This window comes from Oxyura jamaicensis, chromosome 1, assembly GCF_011077185.1.
Source record: "Oxyura jamaicensis isolate SHBP4307 breed ruddy duck chromosome 1, BPBGC_Ojam_1.0, whole genome shotgun sequence".
Lineage (NCBI taxonomy): Eukaryota > Metazoa > Chordata > Aves > Anseriformes > Anatidae > Oxyura > Oxyura jamaicensis.
Window position 1 is genome coordinate 64457156 of NC_048893.1, and position 23597 is coordinate 64480752.

General features: G+C 42.5%; 2 protein-coding genes across 2 annotated transcripts in view; one reads left to right on the forward strand and one right to left on the reverse strand.

Moving 5' to 3' along the window:
- Positions 1-688: 688 nt before the first annotated feature.
- ATP6V1E1 (ATPase H+ transporting V1 subunit E1) lies at positions 689-11928 on the reverse strand. Its single transcript, XM_035346332.1, has 9 exons — positions 11775-11928; positions 8695-8760; positions 7132-7241; positions 6577-6643; positions 4669-4758; positions 3365-3433; positions 2864-2958; positions 1901-1988; positions 689-1312 (listed from the first exon to the last, which is right to left on the reverse strand). The coding sequence occupies exons 1-9, from the start codon at positions 11805-11807 to the stop codon at positions 1250-1252; spliced, it is 681 nt and encodes a 226-aa protein (XP_035202223.1). The 5' UTR covers positions 11808-11928; the 3' UTR covers positions 689-1249.
- A 1243-nt stretch (positions 11929-13171) lies between these two features.
- The window catches only part of BCL2L13 (BCL2 like 13), a 41506-nt gene continuing 31080 nt past the window's right edge, over positions 13172-23597 (forward strand). Inside the window, exons 1-2 of the mRNA XM_035346345.1 lie at positions 13172-13331; positions 18138-18327. Coding sequence (XP_035202236.1) covers positions 18207-18327 — 121 coding nt within the window. The 5' untranslated portion in view covers positions 13172-13331; positions 18138-18206. The remainder of the gene's footprint in view (positions 13332-18137; positions 18328-23597) is intronic.

The following is a 23597-nucleotide window of genomic DNA, read 5'->3' on the forward strand; positions in this document are numbered from 1 at the left end:
ATGACTGCAATGTATGCAAGCAGTAATTTGTGCAGTTTCTTATATTTCCACGCAGCAAGCCTCAGAACTGAACACTAGGTGAAGAGCCAGGTACTCTGACAGAGGTTTGTAGTGTGGAAAGTCACCTAGAGAATATTTCTGTCCTACACCAGAGGAGGTGGAGACAACACTAGTCATCACTGCCAAATAAAAGGACAAATGTTAATAAATCTTAACACATTAGGTGGTGAAGACAGTTGCATTACTTAAAAGTCTAAGGTATTACAGGTTAACAATTAAGAGAATAGTTGTGACAGAGTCAGCTGCTGTTCCTCAAGTCCTCAGTCATACTTACAACAGGAGTATGGTTTGGATTTTTTTGCACAGAATCGACAAACTTGTAACTGGAAATAGATTGTTGTATGTAAATACTGCAGTTGTATTTCTCTTGTGAAAGAGGATTGAGGGATCAAATAGCAAAACTACTGATTCATTTTTAGGAAGACTGGAGCTCACAGTAGAGTCTTATGCAAAAGGCTTGCCTCCAGTCCAACACTACTCAAGCAATTAGCTTTGCAGTCTCCACAAGCTTGAATTCTAGCTTCACAGAACAGTTATTACAGAGAACCCACAAGTAGTAAGTCCTTATACACACAAGCCCACTTTCCAAAGGCTGTTGCCAATCCTCCAGAGAGAAACTACAAGGAACTCCATACACACACACATTTTTATTTTAATAAATAAAGTTTTACAGGCTCAGGCTTTTTTTTTTTTTTTTTTTAAATCACATATACAGAACAGAAAATTGCCTGATCAAGTAACATGAATCGAACTACTATCCCTGGGAAGGAATGCATGCCCTCTGTAACACTGAAGACCTTAAATGAAAAGGGATTTCCCATGGGCAGAGCAGTAATTTCCATCACAGATTGGACAACTTTAAAGAGGTGAGGCCAAAGCAAAGAGAGTGACCCTAAATGGACCACTGGTCTTTACAGGGCCACAACAGTGCAAGGAAAGCAAAAAGCCCAAATGCCTCCATCTTCTAGAGCCACTTTTGGTTGAATGAATACATGTCTTCACATCCTTTAAGCTATACATTCTAACCACAAGTGGAGAGGCTAAGCACAGCAGGTACGCAAAATTATTCCATTGAAGAAGAGATATTGGATGACACAGTAATGTTACATTTCAAGATTTCGAATTAGCAGATGCTTTTGCATCCCTTCAGTATGGCAGTGGAACAGATCCCACCTTCTCTTATTGAGGTTTAGTCCAAAAACTTCCTGTTGGCATTAGCACCAAAGAGAGCCACTCTGATTTCTGGCATCATCTGTTGAGAAAGAATACATCAGTTATATGCAATACTATTGCTGAGCATCCCTTGTTGCGGGCAGTTTGATAGCTAGACTAGTCTTCAAAATTAAGAAGTCAATTCATTTGTGTTTTCTGAAGCCTTTATCTGATCACATATTGCCTGCTCGTCTATAGATTAAAGGGCTACCTATACTGCATTATGAGGAGGAGAAGCAGGATCTAGTCATTTCAGCTGGAATACAAGGTTTCAGCCAACATTTCTAGTACTCAAGGGAAATTCAGAAATTAAAGTTAAACTCAGTATTTCAACATCTTGACTGCAGTATAGTCATAAGTGTCTTTTGATACCATAACTTCTAGAGCTTTATGCTCTTGCTTAGTCCAAAAGTATCATTTTTGGGAAAAGCAATGTTTGTTGTAGATAAGCGCAAGCAGTAGGTCATTTGTTTCTTTCCATTAAAAAATAACTTCTTGTCATCCGTATTGAAAATCTGATCCCACACACTGTTGGAACCGTCACTGTGCACTGGAAACACTAGGCTTTAATTACAAGACAAAACTAGCTAATTATACCTTGTTCACCTTTGTTGTGAGAAAAACTCACCTGCTGAGCTACAAGGTCCAGCCGACTTTCCAGGGTGTTAGAAACCTTAATTTTACCATCACTGTTGTAAATTTCAACACCTCCAGCACTAGAAAGGAAAAGTAAAAATAAAAGCCATGACAGCTATGACATGTCTCAAAGCTATAATTTGGCAGAGACATTACCCCAAATGAGTTCTTACAGAAAAGCCAGAGGTGTAGATATTCATTTGTTAAATAAATACATTTGATCATGCTTAATGAGAGTAAGCACAAAGTGATGCAGCAAAGTAGTAGTGCAGAGCATCTTCAGTTACTGGGTACCACAGCTACATACAAGGATACTCATTGGCATGATCTAAATACAAACAGTGCTATGAAATTTGTCACTTCAAAACACCTTCAGACTCTGTATTTTATTATTAATAGAACACTTCTAGATTTTGAGAAGTGAAGAAGAGTGCTAGAAGCTTTGTTTGTTTGCTCATACACAAAGAATGATCCCTGACTTTCAGAACAGACAGCTTTGTTCCATGTTCTTTATCATGCTGTAAGGAAACAAAGCCTTGCAGACCTAACAGACACAAACCCCATCAAGTCATCGTGCTGCAGCACCATACATAATTCCTTATGACTCAGTTTGCTTCCTCTTGAGACAGAAAGCAGAGCTACATTTGCATTCTCCCTCTCTAAAAAAAAACAACAATTAGTTCAGTTTCTGCACACAGTTATTGTATACTTTGCTACTGTGGTACAGGCTGGAGGTTGCACAAAGCTTTTATTGACAGTTTTGACAGAGACAGTGCTGTTCTGGAGGAAGCTTCAGAATCTGTACTTGATTAAGAGAAAGAAGTGCCAAATTCCACTAGAACAGCAGTAGACACTGCGGGGATATTACATACATAGTTTTCCAGACTGTCCTAGTAAGAGCTGTGGCTTGCAATTTAAGTTAGCACCCTGCGTAAAGGACTCCCATTTTGCTTACATTTCCTCTGGCAGGAAGTTGTCTTGGTCAATGTGAATATCCACGTCCCTTTTTGTGGCATTTTTGTAGATTGGAATGCTCTTCTGTACAGCAGCCTAGGATACAAGATGAACCTCTAATTAACATCGATAAACAATAGCACATCACTTGGATTTGGTTGCTTATTCATTTGTAGTAATTAAAATGAAGGAATTGTTTTTTTGTTTTGTTTTGGTTTGGTTTTTTGTTTTTTAATTAAGCAAATTTTAGTACAGCTTTTGAGCCAAAAACAATAATGCTGTAGCAATGTCTAAAGTTTCCTAAGTAATACCCAAGCAAGGAAACGAATCCTGACTTGAAGCCCATACTTGCTGTCTTGCATTGTACCTGCAACAGAAGCGCAGCTTGAAAACATGCTTTAGTTGTTTTCCTGTCACACAGATGGGATCTGAGCAGCAAATATTTGCAATCAGGTCTCAGCCTTCATGAGCAAGGATAATGCCATAATTCTAGGTGTCTTACCTTAACCATAGGGAGATCCTGTTTCCTGCACCGAACAACTATTTTGGGCTCAAGCAGCTGGTAGAATCCCTGTACAAAAGATAACCGTTACAGTATCAGAAAGCTGTCATTTTAGCTGTCTTAGAATTATTTAAGTCCAAGAAAGGAAAGGAGCTGATCAATTTGAAAAACAAAACCTGACAATGTTAACTCATTCTAATGAGTTCTTTGCTTGCAAGTGCACCCCATGCAGACATTCTGAGAGGGTGGCAATGATACCTGGGACAGCCTACAACTACAGATGTTTTTCTTGTGTTAGCTTAAAGTTTGAAACTCAAATGCAACTAAACGTGTTTGCCACAGGAGTGAGTTGCCCAGATAATGTACATGTGTAGGTAAGGATCATTGCTGTCCAACCAGCATCAGCTTGCCAGTTTGCTAATTCTTGGAGAAGACAGGCTGCAGTTTCAGGTGCCTGTTCTAATAATTCCAGCCTTGCAGTTCCTGTAGCAACATGCGAGTACTACAGTGGATCAAATCTAATGAGCCAAGACAGACACAGCCAGCTTGCATGAACAAGGCAGGTTTGTTTGATATACAGCAGCAGCAGACCTAAGTGTGACAAGGAAACAAAAATACTGAATTGGAAGCACCAGCTGGAAGGGAACACTATTAAAAACACTCTGTCATTAAACTACAGACAGGAGAGTTGGTGGCTGGTTTCTGTGAGTTTATGGCAAAAGGACTCGTTCAAACCAGAGGGTGGCACTAGTGGTTGCACAAGTGACCCTAGCCAACACTTAATAGATTTCCAGCACTGAAGTTCCATGGCTAGAGAATGGCATTCTAGGTAAGCAAAGCTTATATTTATCTTTGTATGTGTCACAAATGCTTACCATACTATAGTAAATTTGTCAAAGCCAGGACTAGCTTTGCGGGTATCTACTGACTTCTAGGCTTGAAGGAACAGCTTTACTCAAAGGTGCATTTGAGCAACTCATTCCAACTAATTATGACAGAAGTTTAAAGCGTGCATCCTAAACGTGCATGTTCCAACGTATGTGTGTGCATCTGCAACCACTGTTATAATGGGAGCCAGCTGTTTGGTATACTAGGTTCTACACCGCAAAATAAACTGCAGCTTTATCTGTTCGGAATCTAAGATCAAAAGATATAACAGAAGTGATGTTTAAAACTCCAAGATCATCCAGCAACATTTGATCTAGACTCCAATACAGCTGTAACATCTACAGTTGCTTGTGTTTGAAGAAAGACACACGTGAGGACAGCAGCAAACACCTATTTGGTACGATTTAAATATTTACCTGTAGAACTAGTCCATCCAGCAGTATTTGGTACCTGGCAGTATCCTTCACCACCTTGGCAAGTCTTAGCTTGGCCTCATTCAGCAAATCCTACATTCAGAAGAAAATCAGATCAGCAGAGCCCATCTGTTTGGCATTTGGTTTCATGCCTACCAACTTTCTGTACTCCTATTATAGCTATCACACCCTGCCAACACGTAAACGTACACTCCAGCTGGTGTTCATCCAAGCTAGACCTTCATCTATGTGCATGGCACAACATCCTTTGCAAACAGTTCCCCCCTCCCTGCCCTGATCCGAACCCAATATATCCAGACAGCAATTCTTTCTTCATGAAAAAGGAGGACCTCAGTAGTAAAATGATGGTATTTATAACATTAATTCACGCAAACTATGTTATAAATGGTTGCTTAATGCAAACTAATAAAGTTGTCCAAATAACTAACCTTTCCAGCTTTGTAGTCAAGTTAAGAAATCTAACCTATCTTTACATCTAATAACATTCAGGTTTGATATTTTCAATCGTAAGTAAATGCAAGTAGAAACTCAAAACTGAAAGCTTATTTTTAATTTGAAGTAGTTGTTTCTGAATGTCTTTATTCTGCAAATCAACATCAGATGGGATTGAATTTTGAAGAAAACTGAATCACCTCAGAAAGCTCCTAGAACTGAACCATAATTATAATTACTTCAGATAAAGGAATTTTAAAATTTGATATAAACCCTTCTTTACTGTCCTTATTGTGGAGTTTAAGAGAAGATTGCATCTTAACACAATCAGCAATAAAATATAAGACTATCACAATTCAGCATCACGGTCAGATCTGGTTAGACTGTCCACTCTAGAGTAACACAGCATTTCTGGAATTGCTTCTCTCTATTGTTCACAAAGGAGGCCAAAGATCTGATAAGGGAAGAAAGAGGTAGCAGCATGTGACTTCAAAGGTTTTAAAATAAGGACGAGTGTTATGCATTACTCAGAAGCATGAGGTTGAGTCAGCTGATAAATGAGGAAGAGATTACCCAGCAGAGACTATCGCAATAGAGTTAGCTCTTTAGCCACCCACTTTTCTTCCCACTGTAAATACAATTAAAAATTTGAAACTAGGTTTGAAGAACCAATAAACTGGCCATTTTCTTTTGCTAATTCTCCTTTTTCATAGCAGCATTGACTTGAGCAACATTACCATTTTTTTAAATACTTGGTTTCTACAGGTCTTGCAGTTTTTCCAACAGCTCAACAGCACCATCTAGCTAGAACACAGAACACTCAGTTTCTGAGACAGAGTAAGAAAAGCAGTGAGGAGAAAGAAACCTGCAAGCTGTATAATAAGCAAAATGAGAACACACTATACGTGGTATAAGACTAAACTAAGACTAAATGTAGCCTGCTCTGGTAAATGATAACTCACCCTACACATGCACACACAGATCAGTCACCCACTAAAACAAGTCGTAAACCTTTCCATATACTAGAGGGCACTAAAGGTGACAGAAAAAAAAAGAGTGGCGTTTTAAACCTTCTTGCTTAAGCCACACCAGCGTTAATGAACAGATGTTACATCATGCAAACAGAACTTCAAGTTACACAAACTGCAAGAGGTTTCTGTTCTTTAAGGAAATAAGCTATTGTCCAAATGATAAATACTACTAGTATTTGCAATGCTCTTGGCAGAGAGCTCTATTTCCCAATAAGAACAGGCACTAGAAACTGAAAAGAAGCTAAAGCAGATTAGTAAAGCCAGACTAAATCTTTAATGACTTTTCACATTAACTGGGAAAGTTAGCTAAAGTATGTTGAAGCAAATATTACTCAATCACAAATCATATTTTTCTTTAGAATATGTATAAAATCATTTCCTAACAGATGGTAGGAATAGAACCTCTCTTTACTACAGAGATACTCACTGCAATAAGGTCATCCCTTGCCTTGAGGACCTTCAGTCTTGCCTGATTCATCAGGTTGGACATCTGACTGCAAGTTGCATGATAAAGTTGAATCAGTCCATCAGACTTTAAACGTTGCAGTTCTGTCAGTGTTCAACTGTGTATTTTACATTTAAAGGTAACAATACCACCATGTTTAATAACAAAGCCTGTTCATCTGTTTGAACCTGTTTCTGAATCCATGCAAATGATTGTAATGCAGAACCCCATACTGCACTAGACCCACCAAAACTAAACCTAACACAACCATTCTCCCACAGTAATCAACCAGGGTAGAGTTTTAGACATTAACCACATAGCGAAAAATGAAAGATTCTTTCACCACACCTCCTGCCAGTTACACTATTGTAGCTCACCCTGGATAATTACTCCCCAGAAAAATTAGAACCTCACAATTAGAGCTCAATGCATTAGCGACAATTTGCCCATTTGCAAGGGAAAAACGGTTCTATATGAAATTAGTAATAAGATGAGAGCTCAGGCTCTGAAGCCATCCATCTAACCTAAGTAACTTACATTTTTTTCTGCTGTTCAATTTGTTTCTCCTTCTTTTCATAATACTCCATGATTTTCAGCCTCTGTGTCTGAACAAGGCGACCCTTCTCGATGTTGAATTCTTCTTCTGCCTACAGTAAAAATTAAATAACTGAAGCAAAAATTGATTCCATGGGCTGAAAAAAACAGAATCAAATGAAATGGCCATGCTTTAAGACCGCATTTACAGATAAGCTAGGGCGATACAATTTATGGCTCCATATAAACAAAGCATTTCAACCAATGTGGAAGTCAAAGGGGGTTCAGTATGTGTCCTGCTGACCTCATGAACTCAAACCTTGCTAAGATACAGGTTTTTTCATCAGTATGTCTCTGTTGACTAACGCGTTTCCTTGCAGTATTTATTCCTCGGGCATACAATTACAAAACAGATATATTATGCACTGTCAGGAAATAAAATTAATTCTATCTGAGCTCCAGGCATGATTTTTTCTTTTTAAACAGACTTAGTCTTGTTTCTGTCTACAAGAGGTTCTACCTAAAATAACCCACTCAGCCCTCGGTGTCCACGATGTGTGTTACCGTAAGTAATTCTTACACAAGGAGACTGACAGTTTAGCTATTACGTTTTTATAAAACCTAGCCCGTTAGCATATTAAAACACATGGGAAGCTGTCTTATTTATACCTGAGCATCCAAGCTCAACTTCTGATTTGTCTTTGGAGATAAACAGCAATACCTGATTTAGAACTTATTAAGAAGTTTTGCCAATCAAAACGTTTATGGGAGATAAAAGTTAATAGTAATACATCTTACTGGTACTGGACTCAGCATATCTTTTAGTGTTGGTATAATGCAGATTGTTAGGGTCCTAAGTCACTGTTAATCCTGCTTTAATGAACATCCATATTCTATCCTCACTCTCTTGTGGTTTAGCCGAAGTGCAGAATTCTGCAAATAGTTCAACTTGTGCCTTAAATATAAATTTATGATGTAGTTCCCCAGGACACCTCCTAAAACACACCTAGAAGCAGGTGGCTGCACAGCTTCAGGTACAGTTATGAAAGTGTTTACAAAACAAGCTTTCACCAACACAGTTCAGACAGTTTAACTTTCACCTTTTTCATTTTTGTGCATGAATGAACATTTGTGCTAGATTATTAGCATCCTTGCTTCAATTTCTTACTAATGTCTCTGCCTAACAACCTATGGAAATCAAGCAAAAATTAGAATTATATATAGGAGGTAGGGAAAGGTGTTCCACTTACTTTAGGCTATTTGCATTACCATTCAGCGCTCCTGGTTGTGTAAAAACAGTGAGTGAACTTGGAAAGGAATAAATTCACATTTAAGAACCACTCAGAAAACTTGGCTAAAAGAACAGATCCAGCTCAGTAGTTTTGTTCCGATTTCACAGAAGTTAGCAAACATTTGGTAGCATCATTTTTGCTATATAACAACTGAATGTGAAGTAAATTGTACTTTACAGAAGTGTTCTAAGACTGCTCAGACCGCAGCTATTAAACCAGGATGTCAGAGACAGTTCTCCTTTTGCACTTACTGACATTGAACTTCCATTTTTACCTTTGCATCTATTTCTTCGGCCTTTTCATTGGCTTCCTGCTCAATGAAAGCCATCATATGCTTGATCTGTAATAAGAGAGAAAAGAAAATATTTTCTGTTGGAAAGGATATAGATGGCAAGAAATACATTCCCATTTGTATAGTAGGCCCCTCCAATTCCACTTACTAATTTACATAATAGTGGTTTTTTTTGAAGGAATTAAATTGAGCATACAGAGTCACCTTACCTTAACACAGATTACAAGAAAACCAAATTATTAAATTGTTAAATAAGCCTCTATGATATTGTTTCACTGGTTGTCACTAGAAAAAGGAATTAAATATGCAAGTAGAAAACAAAATTTAAATTTATATAAGCCCGAGAATGAGTATTTTCGTTCTTCACTGTATGAGGACATTTCCTCCAGTTGTAAAGGAAAAAAAAAAATCCTCACACAGTAAAATTAGTCTGTTTGATACAACGTTCATGTGAAACGTAGATGAACCTTGAGTCCTTGCTCTAAGTCAGACATAGCTGTCATTTAAATAAACCTAGGCTTTCCACACCAGAAACCGGCGAAGCAAAGCAAAGGGCTACTGACCGCTCTGGCCCAGTCTGTACAACCAGAAGTTTGTTTATACATCTGAGAAATCTTTCTTGAAAAATGTAATAAATGCTGGAAAAACTTGAAAGGTCTTTGGTTTGAGAAAAATGAGTTTAATTAAAAAATGCCATTGTATGGTTCAACTTCAAGCGACTTTACAAAGTAGTTGCATATTAGTTTGGAGGAGCTGGGGAAGGAAACAGAGACAGCAGCACCAGTTGATCAAGACCACATCAAGTATATCACATACTGCTTTAGTGAAGGATACACACCAACACGTTCAGCTTGAAGAAACTTTTTGAAAGCATCTCAAAACACTATAAAGCACAGCTCCAAGAGCTCAAAGACAGGGAAACCAATTACACTTCTGCTTATTTACCTTATGCCATTCTGTGACCAGGCTTAAGTTTAGGTTCAAACCTAGAGCACTGCCCAACCAAACCACAACTTTTTACCGTACAGCCATTTCCAAGCGCAGATGGAGTGGACCGTACACTCGTGGAGCACGAAACCCTCCTTTTTGCTCGCACTTAATGACGAGACACTTTTCAATCTGGTCTGAACAAACTTGCATGAAAGATTCTATTCATATGATCTCATGTTGAAATGAGACATTTTGAAGAGATAAGAAAGGTGCCAATTTGAGAACTGAGCCAATGCACTGACAGCACCATGTCCACATAAACTGAAAACCACAAGTGAACAGAGAAGTGGAAGATTTTAGGCATGTACAGCGGAAGAAGTGAATGATAGTATCTACATCCTCAAAATCAGGTCAACAATTTTTATTTTAATTCCAGTTTGCAACACTTCTAAGTGTGAGTCTACCTACAAGGTCAATTTCTTATCCTGCTTGTCTGATCTGATGGCTGATCAAATCAAGCTTTAGATCTATCTGCATTTCAGAAAGGACAAGAAAGGCAGATAAAACATGTAAACAATTTCACTGAGTAGCCTTGTGTTGAAGTAAACTAAGGACTTTTCTACAGCAGCAGTAACCCTTATATTACTGGGTGACTTCTTCCAGTTTAGTTTCCGAATTTTGGAAGAGTACTTTAAACAGTTTCAGATGTTCAAGAAATGTCTTCTGTATAACAAAGTATTATAAGATGGAAGCAAGGTGGTATGTCATCTGTTTTGCCATGTGTGATTAGACCCAACATTGTTACTCCTTTCACAGTCTGTTGTACTGAAATACCTTTTTGTTCTTCATAGGAATGAAAAGAGATATTAAGTGAGGCTTCCAGACCTAAAGCTATTAGATGTAACAACTGATTAAACACTGTTGATGGAAGAAAGCAAGTAAATCTAAGATTGGTAAGTGGAGATGATTTTCTGTGTGAAAATTACTAAAAGCACCATGGTCAGTAGTAAAGATTTCAGAGGGTCATCTTGTTAAGTTCATATGAGGATTTATGCACATGGGGTGCTATCAGCAGCTTTCTCTTTTCCAGTCAACAGGATCCAGGATCACCCTAGGTTCAGTAGTGCAGAACGACAGGCAAGTTGCAGGTGTGAAATTCTGTTGGCACCGTGTGTTTAGTGTATCTACAGATCCTGAATAACCTTTGAAGTTCACACCCATGGCAGCTGAGCAAGACCACAGCAAGTCACCTTTATTTTTATAATCTTCATGGGAGAGGAAATAAAAAAATACAAGCAGCAAGCTTTGCAAATAAAACGCAAATGAACGTAATGTCACAATCCTCCTTTTGGAGAAAGATGACCTACTGATTTTACTTTCAATGTGATGCTTCCTTGCCAAGAGACTATGTTTACTGAATGAGAAAGTGAGACACAAAGCACTTCTGATGCAAAGGACATGTGGAACTCGGCGGATCTGCCCGTCACCTGCAGGAGCCCCGCTGGCCAGCACCAACTGGATCCGTGCGGTCTTTAACAGCGCACGCCGTCTTCAGCCTGGCTAGGAGCAGCTTTTCAGGCAGGGGCCCTGTTTACTGTCAATAAGGACAGAGTGCCCTCACCCAGGGGGAAGCGTCCGCAGCCAGCCTTCAGCCCGGGAAGTTTCCATCGCAGGAGAAGCTGCTTTGCACTGCTCTGCTTGGGACACGGAACTGAAAAGGGTGCCTGAGAGCTGGACGCCATGCAAAAGGGCCAAGTGACAGCTGATTTGGTTTAGGGCAGATGTGTGAAAAAGGCGGAAAAGCCTTAAAGAGAAGTTTCTGAGTCGGTACGAATGCAGGGTAATGCATTTATCTGCCTGAAAGCACGATTAAGCGCCGCGGATGGTACAGATGACCACTCACGTGCCCCCTCGTTATGATCTGGCAGTAACACACCCTCGAAAGGCTTCAGTTGACGGCCAACCAACGCCACCACGGAAAAATGAAATAAAATCCACCTTCTTCATCACCCCCTTCCTCACCGAGGTCCGCGTGTAAAACCTCTCCCCCCGCCCCCATTTCAAGCCGAGCGCTGGGCCCGACCCCGTCCCGCCGTCCCCAGCAGCCCCTCCATGCTCCCACAGGCCCCCACCTGCTTCTGGACGTCGGCATCGCTGAGCGCCATGGCGGCGGCGGGCTGCGGGGGGCCGGCGGGCTGCGGGGGGCCGGCGGCCAACGCCAAGCGAACCGAATCGAATCGAATCCGGTTCGGGTCACGGCTGCCAGCGCCGCGTCGCCCCGCCCCGCCCGCTCCGCTCCGCCAGGCCAATCGGAGCCCCGGAGCCCGCTGGCGTCACGGGGAGGGGCGGGGCTTGCGGCCGTGCGCTGCCATGTCGCGGCGGCTCCCGGTCGCCATCTTGTGGCGGGTGCGGGACGCTCTGCCCCGCTGCCGGCCTGGGGGCGCCTCGTGGCCGGCGGAACCGAGATATTTACCGTGCTCCGGTTAAAAAAAGAGCTGCTTCCGGGAAAAACGAATTTACTTTCTCAAGTCAAATTAAACACTGAGAGAAGCGTGCTCAGAAAACCCTAAAGTTTTGTTTGTGTGTGTGTGTGGTTTTTTTTAAAAATTTTTTTGCAATGCTTCAGGCTCATCATGGGAGGCTTCGGTATCTCAAGGTCACTTTCAGCTGCCAGCTGTATAAAGTTGGGAAATACTATTCATAAAATATCAAGGTGTTTTTTTTTTTTTTTTTTTTTTTGTTTTTTTTTTTGTGTCGTTTTGTCTTGTGTTTCATGTTTGGGCTGGCAGCTTGAGACGAAACTGGCTTTTCATGCGTGCCCGAGACGTGGTGTAGGATTAGGGAGCACGAAGAGAAACCCCCAGGGCCACAGGGCGCGGGAGGACAGGGGAGGACGGGGGCTTTCGGGTGTTCTCTGGGAAGCCGTGTGATGGGCTCCGGGGCTGGGCGCGCTTCTAGGGCTGCCGACTGCAGTACCAAGTGTCATCACAGAACACTGCGGGGGGTCACAGCCTCTGTATTACTGCCTTCTGGCATCTGAACAGGAAAGACTCAGGACCATTTTCACGCGAGGTGCTGATTCACCTGGGTTTCGTTACTGCTTCTGTTGTTCGCTTTAGGAGAAGTTTTAAAGCAACCTCTGTAGCCTGTAATAACTAGTACGTGTTGATTTTAACTGCCTGGACGCTCCTACTTCCATTCCGTGGGCACATTCACCGGAGCAAACCGCGCTCTGCTTGACACACCACCTCCAAGCGCCCTGTGTCACATCCACGCCTCCCCTGGCTTATTTCTGCTTCCTCCATTTCTCACGAGCCCTCTTCCCCGCGGCGCGAAGCGCACGTTAGGCAGAACCCCGTAACCCTCACCGCTGCGAGCCCCAAGCCCCCAACTCCCTCCCGCCAGGCCGTGTGCCGCCACCCGCGCCCAGCGCCCGGTCACGGCCCTGCCCCGTGCCGCTGCGTCATCCCCCCCCCCCCAGGCGCATGACGCGGCCGCGCAGCCGCCCCCACGCCGCAGAGGACGCGCGCGCCGTGACGCGCGGCCCCCGCCCCTCCATCATGGCGGCGGCGGCGGCAAATTAGGGCCGAGCCCTCACCGCCCGGCGCGGGCGCTCGCCCCCTCCCCCCCCCCGCCCCCCTCAGGCGGCTCCGGCCCGGCCCGGCCCCGCCCCTCCGCCGCCGCCGCAGGTGAGCAGGGGCCGGGGGCGGGCGGGCGGTTTTGTTGGCGTGCGTTTATTCCTGTGTTTGCCGCCCCCTCCCGCAGCGGTTATGGGGGGTGTGGGGGGGGCGGCCATTACCCGGGGCCCGGGTGTTGCGGGGCTCGGGGGTGTCATGGTGGGGTGGCCGGGGAAATTGGGAAAAATGGGGAGCCCGTACACTTCTGGGCTTGCTCCTGAAAGACATCGAGCTATTTGTCTAGAAACCCTGCTTCATTAACGTTTCCTCCTGCGGCCGGCTGGAGCCCCTGCCCGGGTCAGGGGCCGTGTTGTTTTCCGGCGTTTGCACCCAGTAAGTGCCGGGGGGGTCGGTAACGGACGCGGTATCGATCCCTGGCCAGCAGGGATTGGCACGTTTCGACCCCGTCGCCCTCGCTTTATTAAAAACAATCTCTTAGTCATAGCGGCGTGTATCGCTGGAAGAGCACACCGAGGGATTCGTCTGCCAGCCTGGTCGCGGCCGGGTGCTTCGGGGGCCCTACCTGCCCTGTGAGCTGTGCTGCGAGGCCAAGCCCGCGCGCAGGTCTCGCCCGAAATCCCTTCACAGCCCTCCTGGTAAGGCTGCGGGGTGCCCCAGCGCTTCCCATGGCGTTGGTGTGGGCTGTGGTCATGTAGCTGCGTGTCCCGCAAGCGACTCTCCGAGATGGGGTGCGTCTGAATAAAGAGCGCCGTGCAAATGTGAGGCTGTAGGTGAGAGTGGATGTGGTGAACTGGGAGAAGCAGGAGTGAGGTTAGCTGCTATGGGGACTGGTATCAGGACCATGACCCAAACCCATGAGTGTTTCAGTGGCATGCTTCTCTAAAACAATCTGAACTCCGGCGGTTTTGTTGCCTCCCTCAATCTTGCTGTCTGTGCTTGGGTGAACGCTCGCCGACCGAGTTGAAGTCCCTCTCCAGCAGCAGGACGTATTCTGTCCGAGCAGCGGTCTGGCATGAGTCTGTAGCTGGTAAGTGAGGCTCAGCGACCCGGGCCATAGGTGGGAACTGCTTCCAGCCCTGGAATGACTGTTTTCAAGTGGGGCTCGCTACAGGCGTGATGATGTGGTGGTGTTTTAAAGAAGGCAATCTGTGCCTGTGCTGTTGGTTTTGCAACTGTTCTTAGTGCATGGGATAGAAATGGGTAGCGTTATTGACCACCTGGTCTTTTGTTTATAAACAAAATAACTTGTAAGGCTACAGCTCCAAACTCATACAGCATGTTTCTCATCTGCTACAGTCAAATAGATGTGCGGTGGCAGTCGGCGTATCGTTCTGCTGGTCAGCGTCATTGCATTGTGGCTGTTGAATGATGCGCGGTAAGCGTAGCTTGGGGCACACTAGGATTTTTCAGGAGAGGACTGAAACACAGCTGAGCCCCCTCGCTAAGGGATTATATTCACCGTGTTCATTGGTAGATTTGCGTTGCCCTTTATCTAACATGCAACTCTTCCGTGGATTAGGATGTGACAGATTGTGCGAGGAAATGTCAGTCTGACTGAAACTCCCATGCTCGGGTCAGTTGAAGAGCTCAGCCCACATAAAACAAATAACAGCAGGGCTGGAGGAGTAAAGAGCTAAGTAAGCTCGAACAAGTGTAGGTTTTTCTCCCCCAAGGGTGCAGGAACTAAGAAAGGTGAATTTTAATTTTATTTTTTAGGAAATAATTTGTAATAATTTTGATCTTTTTTTTTTTTTTAAGAAGTAGTAAATAAATCTCTAAACCAGAAGTAGCCCACTTGTCCATGTTTTGAAGGCTTACATATTTTTACAATGCCTTGTTTTCCCTGCTCCATTACATCTCCCAGACAAGCCTTTGTCTTATTCTCTTAAACAGTTTCTGGACTCTTTTCCATTTTGCTCTGCTAATGGAAAGCTCTCCTTCCCCTGGTCTGGTGTTTCAAGCTGTGTGTGTCCTTTTCTAAACCCACTCATTCCTGAAAAATGGTCTTTTCTGCGATATTTACAGTATCTGAGTCAATATTTGTCTGTTTCTTTTTGAAAACAAAAATAATCATTCACAATTTAAAATGAGTAATTCAGTTACTTCATTGTGGGCTTCTCTCAAAGGAAGATCGGTGATTCTGAAGCATATTTCCAGTCTGATATGCTTTTAGGTGAAGCTTAAGACAGTTCTTCAATTCAAGTTCTTAAGTCTCTCTTGCCATTTCAGTGTAAAAGTACCTCTCAAAATACATCAACCGAAGTGATTACTTTTTTTTATCTGAAGCTTTTTTTTTTTTCTCTATTTTTTTCCCAGGGAAACATTAGCCACTATTTAAGTAAGTTGCGGTCTGATTCTCTCCCTCTCCCTCCCTTCCTCCCTCCCTCCTGCTCCCCCACCAGAGGTGCTGAGCTAAGCATGCCGAAATTTTCACGAATTAGGCCTCATTGTTGCACGTGGATCACCGTGCTGATACGGAGTCTCATTCTTCTTTTGATAGACTGTATATTTTTCCTTTAGTTCTCTGTGTTGATTTGAAATTCTGGTTTAAAGAATGGTGTTTGTTATATATTCAGACCTGTTCTTTGATGCACGGCGTAGTGTCTGGATTTCTGTGGCCCACCCACAGGCTGCCTCTTCCCAGACAGGTCTGTTCAGGTTGCCTTGAAGGGCTCCCATTCGTTTTGTAGGCATCGCAGGAAGTGCCTTGGCTTCAGGGCTGTGGATCTCTACTGAACAAAACAAAGCTGTAGTGGGGAGCTTTTGCTTTTTGCTGAATGGCATCTTTTACATCTGGTGCTGTGGTGATCACAGCTGTTGATCTGCTCTGAAGAACACATCTATTGTTTATGATCCTATCGACTCCTAAGCAGTTGCTGTTTCCAAATCTCCCGTCTTTATTAAAATCTCAGTTTGTGACAGCGGCTGAAGGGTAGCTGTATATTGTAGAAATGCTGTGTTTATCCTCTGTTATGGCTGCTTATGTTTCTGAAGCATGATACATTGAGTGTTGGCTTAAAGTTTTGACGTTGGTTCTTTCCTATATGAATGACTACTTCAGTTCAAGCTGTAGCACAGACTGAAGTGAACCTTCCTGGTGAAGGATTTCAAGCATTTTGAAATGTGTGAGCAGAGTTTCCCAAAGCGTAGTCTTCATGAAAGTGTCCTCCTCTGTTTTCAATACTGAATGAGTTTCAGAAAGTAGAGTTACTGAAGATTAAGGAACGCTCAGCCAATTTTCCACCAACTGTTTTCCTGTTAGAGCTTTTAGTTTGACAGACAATTTTTCTGTGCCAAGCTACCTACTCACAAGGTAACGATGCTGCAGCGTAGCTGAGGCTCTGTTTATGCTCAGTAAGGAGTTGTGCTGCTGTTAAGCTGGATTCCTTTCCAGGGAGGAGGGGGGTTAGAAGTTAGCCTACACATTTTGCATATCTGAACAGATCAATATTTTTCTTTTGCTTGCTCTGTTTATTATTATGATTGTTTTTCATCTTGAGGCTTCATTTGCCATTTGCGCTTTGGTTTGGGAACCTTGTTCTCTTTCTTAATCTCAAGGTATCTCCAGTGTAATCAGGAGCCCTCTTGAGATGTTCCAGTTTGTGTTCTGTGTACCTATAGGATTTTTCTCATTCTCACTGCTTTAAGTTTTAAACTTGCCCTAAGTGTTTCTTACAAACACAGCTGCATTCTCACACTTGTAAACTCTGTAGCTCCTTCTGTATCTGTTAAGTACCTGCTCTGTAGCATGAACACGTGCTGGCCTTTCAGTTAGGGATCTTTTCTGATGGCCAGGTGCGAGCTTGTTTGGGACTGACTCTTTGAAGTGGCGGAGAACTTAATTTTGTAAATTCATCTGGAAGATCCAATTACTTTTTGTTACTCAATGTACCATGTTGGTTGGAAGTAGTTATCCAGAGTGTTCCTACTATAAGGAGCTAAGTAAGACATGTTGATTAGTCTGTAAGTTTGTTTTGGTCAATTGTATAACTTTTTTCCCCACTTATCTGTTGTCTTCTGAGTTTTTTCTTTTTTTTTCCTTGTCTTTTATGTTTTGTTTTATCATTATTTTTACTTCTCTTTACCTTAGTCTTTCCTGATGTTATTTGCATATCTGAAGAAGCAACTAAACAAATAGTGAAACAGGGAAATTCTTTGACCAGACGTTGCTGTTAGATACAGATTTCAGTTTTATGAATTTTAATGTCTGGGTGAGAAATCCAGGACACATGACCATCTGTTCTTCCAATCCCTACAATGAATGTGGCATTTCCTGTGTTGACCATGTGTTTTCCATTGCTGTTGGAACAATAAAATGAATTCAAGACAATTGTGGTTGAGACAATTGACACTTTCTGCATTAAAATTCTCGAGCATCATAATACAGAATTTGAGAAAGCAGAGAATTGGGAAAGTACTCATCTGAGGCTTAGGGGAAGGGAGATTCCTCTAAAGCTGATGTTTTTACTCTCAGTTGTAGTTAACTGAGGCTTCAGAATCCCTAAAACCTCTTTGCACGACTGCGTGCGTATATTTGTATGTGGTTGAGTTGGGAGGAATTTAAAAGGCAAACACATGGCGAGGAACTATTTAATTTGCTTTAACGTGAGAGTATGTATGCCAAGCAGGAGTGAGAAATTCCACTGCTAACAACAGTCAGACAGGGCCCTAGACTTGGGGGCATTTGGTTTTACTCTGCATAGTTCTTATTAAAATGAGAATGCATAAGATATCAGGGCAGAACTCTGGATATTACTTCATGATTGTTACGTAATTCCTTGTTATGTACGAGTTCATGACCTATTGTAACTTTTTTGAAAAACAAACCAAAAAAATCCCTGTATTCTTTCCTTACAGTTTTCATCAGTAAGCCAGAGAAAACTCTACGTGCCCGATAAGAGCACTGACGCATTGCAAGCCAACCTGATGGCGTCCTCTACTGCTGTGCCTGTAGGATTTCACTATGAAACAAAATATGTAGTTCTCAGCTACCTGGGGCTTTTATCACAAGAGAAGCCACAGGAGCATCCTCCTGCTTCAACTCAAGGTAATATTTACTTATTTACATATTTACATGTAACTATTTACATAAAAAAATGTTTGCAATTAGTTCCTAATTCTGTTATTCATTTAAAATAATGGGAAGAGATGCTGATGGAAACAAATGTTTTATTTAGATTGCTGTTTTAATTTGAGTTATGCCAGAGTTGATCGGTGTTTATGAAGCAAGTAAGTGGTTTTGTTAGCTGTCTTCAGATTAGGAAGGATAGATATGTATTATCTTTATTGAGCAATTTTGAGAATCAGGCCATGTTTGCTTTTTTGGAGGCAAGTAGAATTAAACAGGGGTGAGGTGGTGTTTACCAGCATAAACTCGGAGTGACAACTTGAGCAATCTCGTGTACTAAATAGTTTTGCCCAATTATGTTAACGCTTCTGTTGTTGTCAGTCAGTGGTAGCGTAGAGATGTGAGACTTAATCTGGCCTATGCTCTGTCTATTAATTTATTTTTAAGAAGTCAAGGACTGCATGGAGTCAGATGTTTCTTCCAGAACAAGTTTATACATACAGGAGGTTAAGCAGAATAAAATAAGTTTGATAGATGTTCATATTCTAGGTAGTAAGACTTCCTTTATTTTGTGTTGGCGAACACTTAAACAACATTGTTTGTCAAGATTGTTTTGGTGGCTTGTCAGTTCTTGATGATGTTTCAATTGCTACTAGTTCCTGTGATTCAGAACTTATTCTGGTGAATGCATATTAAAAAAAAAAAAAAAGTCTTCAGAATATTTTTTTTTCTTGAGCAAGCATTTGAGAATGTATACTGTCACTTACTGAAGTTATCTATTATGAACTGAGAAATGCCTGAAAAGAGAGTATCAAAGATATGACAAAAATAATGGTTTCAGTTTGGCACTACAGCATATAGCGTATGCTGGTTATCTTATTTATAGTGTAAAACTAAACTTATACATTTAAGGTATGTCTGTTTCTTCCACTGTGACTGCATCTTCAGTCCATGAAAGGAGAGGCACCCTGGTGCCAATATGCTGTTTCATAAAACCATTTGCTGGAAAAAGTACTCACTTTGGTAATAATGTCTCATTCTGAACAGCCCATTTGGGATAAGTGGTCTATAACTGATAATGTATCAAGTAAGTACAGAGCTATGTTGTAGAAGAGTCTGCTTCCTTCTGTAAGTGCAAGGTTCAGAAAGGAAAAATAGTCTTAAAGCTTTCTTTTTGTAATTTGGCTCTTGTTACCTTTGAAATGCTTGAAAATTGTGAGGAAGCATTTTGACAGTTCCATAGTACTGAAACCTCTAAGAAATATTTGAATTAAAGAGCAGTAATAAAACTATAAAGACAAAGCTACAAATGCCTAAATACAAAACTTATTATCAGTTAAGAGGACTTTTAAGCTCTTAAGTAAAGATAACAAATATACTTTTCAGATACTATTTCAATTTTTTTTTTTAGCTTGTGTAACAGCAGGGGATAGGTGCATTTGCAAAAATACATGTTACAATTATACAATTTGCAACAATATATGTTACAACTATACAATTAAAATACTCAAAAGTAGTAATTGTTTACAAATGTGTGCTCTTATCCCCATTGCTCTAAACCTTCCCTTCTAAACAGGAAATTTTGTATATCCCCCCCACTCACTCCACAGACCAGAAAGTGAATGCAACTTTTCCTCCCTTGGTCATCTTTCGCTGTAATTAGCTCTCCCTTTCAGTGTTTTTACCATTTCATGATCAACAACTGCGGATAAAATCATTTTCCCTTACTGTTCATCTTTTGTGTTGTCTCTCGTTCTGTTTTGACTGTCTTGGATAGACTTCAGGCTCTGATTGAACTCCGTGCCAAAGCTATCTTTCTGTTTAAGGATTTATTCCATTTTTTCCAAACACTTTCCCTGCTACTTTTCTGCTTTGCATGTTTCCAACATCTTTAATTTGCACAACAGTTACTTTTTATCCCTTTTTTTGCCTGCTTCTTTTCTCATTGCTTGTAAATGAGTAGTAGCTATGCTCTCAGGCTCTGTGTGGTAGCAGCCATGTGTTTGCTTTGAAGTGCTGTATGCATCTTGTTTGAATATTAAGTAGCTACATGCAGTCCGTGTCTCCTTGTTGCCTAGCACGTGGCTGGAGCACAGTTGGTGAAAGCTGTACCAAAGCAGTCTGCTGCGTGCTTCTCCCCTGGGGAGAGGCAGGGAGAGAACAAGCAGCCTGTAATGGATATTACCTGCACCGCCTAATGCGCTGCTGGAAGGTAGTTGGGTATTACAGTAACAAGGGTGGTATGTGAAACCTGCTTGGAGCAAGAGATGTGAAAGCCAGTAAATGAAAATGAATCATTGTTGCTTAGGATCCCATTGGGAAGAGGAAACTTCTGCTTTTCCTACGGAAAACATGAGGCATAGCAATAATATGACACTACATCATTCTTGTCAGTGTGTTTTTTCATGTGGGGTCATCTACCGTAGAAGCGATATTTTGACTGACCCTTTAATTCCTTTTTTTTTTAATGCTTTTTGCGGTACTTTAAAGTTCCAGTCACTAGTGCTTCTTTCTTTGTGGCTGAATGCTGTTGATTTATGAGTTGAGAGGATTCTGATACCTGTCACTTATCTTGTTTAGTTCTAGTCTGCTTATTGTGCTGATAGACCTTTCATGGGAAACAAAGTAGTGATGTTTGACTGTTGGTTATTTCCAGTTTAGCTGCAAAATACTCCTCTGTTTTATGCATACCATTCATATGAAATACTCGCTCTGGCATGCGATACGCTATTTTCGCATATATTTTTTTTAGATCCAAGTAAGTCCTTACTCTTCTGTCTGATTTCTGTATCATGTAATAAATATATGGTGAGTATTTAGAAAGGCTGGCTTTACTCTAATTATTTTAATCTCTTCAATCTTCTTCCCTATTGGAGAGTAAGAGACTCCTCTAGAGGGCGGTTCAGAGCAGGATCCTAATTATAGCCACCTTGAATCACCTGTTGAGGATCTTCTCTCTTTCCATTGCATATATATTTAAAACATGGGGAAATCAGATACACCAGGTGTAGCTAGTATTTGCGTACCTCTCTTGAGACTCCTCCTACAGTGATCTCCTAGATGGTAGTGAAACTTCTGCAATGCAGTTAAACTACAGAATGCATCTGGATCAAAAAGTCAACAACAAAAACAGTCTTTCCTAAGAACAGTGGTGCTATTTTATCTCTGCTAGAATTGGTAGGAGAAATCGAATGCTTTTGTCCATTCACCTGCCTTCCCCTGCTACAGTCATCCCCCTAAAACCTCTGCTTTCTCATATTTATTTCATGCTAGAGAGTTCTCTTTCTGACACGTTTTTCTGTTCCAAAATACAGCTAAGAGTAAGGCAAAGTTGCTGAGTACCTCAGCCTTCTCCATGTCTGTCGTTACCAATTAATCAGATATAGAAACTCACTCCTAGTATAAGAAATTAGCCACCTATAATCACTCACACACTACCATTTTCACCCCTCAGTCTATTTTCACAAGTGTGAAAGGTGCATGGTGGCCCTCAGGGACTCCTCCGGCAGCCCGAAGGGAGCTGTGTCCTCTCTTGTGCTCTTCCTCGAGGCTCTGTGCAGGAGATGCTACCTGTCGCAGGAGGGCTGAGGGACGGGAAAGAAGCACTCACACAGCCCCTGAGAATTGGCAAGAGTTGTTTATTGCCAGGATCTGGCAGGCAAGCCTGCGGGATGTCTGTGAGATCTGGGGGCTCCAAGCTAATGCTTGGGATGGGCCCTGAGCAACGAGTAGGGAGCTGGCCGGGCACTCCTGTGATGCCGTTTGTGCTTCCTGATGGCACAGAGTGAAGACGTGCCAGGGTAGTCCCAGGTCCGTTCTGGCTGTGGTGGATCCATTTCCATTGCCTCCTCCGCATCTTCTGGTGGATCTAGCTCCATGGGCTCCATGGTGCTGGGCAGGAGGATGAGCCAGTCTTTGCCCGGGACTGCCCAAACTGCCCAGTCGATTTGGCATGTGTTCTGGCCAGGGTGCTGCACCAGGGGCTCAGCCTGTTCCACCCGGAGGTCCCATGCCACTGTCGGCTTGATTTTCAGGCCCGCAGTGCCAATGATACTGCTTGTATGTGTCTGTGGGCTGCGCACCAGAGGTCCCTCGAACACTGCTGCATCTGGTGCTGCCGGCGCTCTCTCTCTGCCCATGACACGTCTCCTTGCCAGCTGCCTTCCTTCTTGCTGCTGCTCTGGACGGCATGGCTGTCCTCGCAAACCAGGCAGAGCCGCTTCTCGCCTCGCTGCCTCCAGTCTCCTAGTAGCTGAGCGAGTGGCGGGCCAGTGGCAGGGGGCCTGTTTTATAGGGCCCACGAGGCAGTGGTGGCCACTGTGACCTCAGCAAACCTCTGTGATGGAGTGGCCCACGCGTGGCCAAAGGCGGCTGTGTTGGGAGCGGCCTGGGAGATGTCCTCACGTGGGGGAAGGAGGAGGGTTGGGGGGGCTGAGGCTTTTCTGGGGCTGGCTCCCCCAGGCCATTTGGCTTGCCAGAGAGAAAGGCACCCCTTGACCACAGGGACTGCCCTGCACCTCCCGTGTTCCACACAACGTTTTCCAGCTCAGGCTCTAGCCTCTCATGAGTGTAACATAGAATCACAGAAACATTAAGGTCGGAAAGCACCTCCAGGATCATCTGGTCCAACCACTCCCCTACCACCAATGTCACCCACTAACCCATGTCCCCAAGCACCACGTCCAACCTTGAACACCTCCAGGGACGGTGACTCTACCACCTCCCTGGGCAACCTGTTCCGGTGCCTGACTGCTCTTTCTTATCTATTATGTTATTAATATTATCTATTATTAATACTTTATTAATATTTACTAATTAATTTAATAAATAACATCAATATTTAATCTATTTTCTAAATATTTTCTAATATCCAACTGACTTCATTGAGATTTACTACTTTGAAAATGAAAATTAATTCTGCTTTATGTAGATACTTGAAAAATTAGTAAACCGGGGGGGCAAAATAAATGAATGGTGTGTGAATTAGTATTAGTATTAGATTTATTAATAACCTCATAAGGAGGAGCGTGCACTGTAATTATTACTACTTGCTGTGTATGTGTAGATCAAATGGGACAAATTTGACTGATCTCAAAAATATTTGGGGAAAACAAAACAAACAAACAAACAAAAAACAAGATCCTCATAGAGTAGGTCAAATCCCCAGTTTCTGGGGATTTAGAAACATTTGGGAGAAACTAACGTTGTGGTTACCTGAATAGAATTGGCTCAAACAACTATTTGTTGGT

Coding starts and splice junctions, on each gene's coding strand:
- ATP6V1E1 (XM_035346332.1), bottom strand. CDS start 11,807: ATGGCGCTCAGCGATGCCGACGTCCAGAAGCAG. Junction 6,644..7,131: donor ATTGAACAGCAGAAAAAAAT/GTAAGTTACTTA, acceptor TGCAACTTGCAG/TCAGATGTCCAACCTGATGA. Junction 2,959..3,364: donor AGGATCTCCCTATGGTTAAG/GTAAGACACCTA, acceptor CTTGTATCCTAG/GCTGCTGTACAGAAGAGCAT.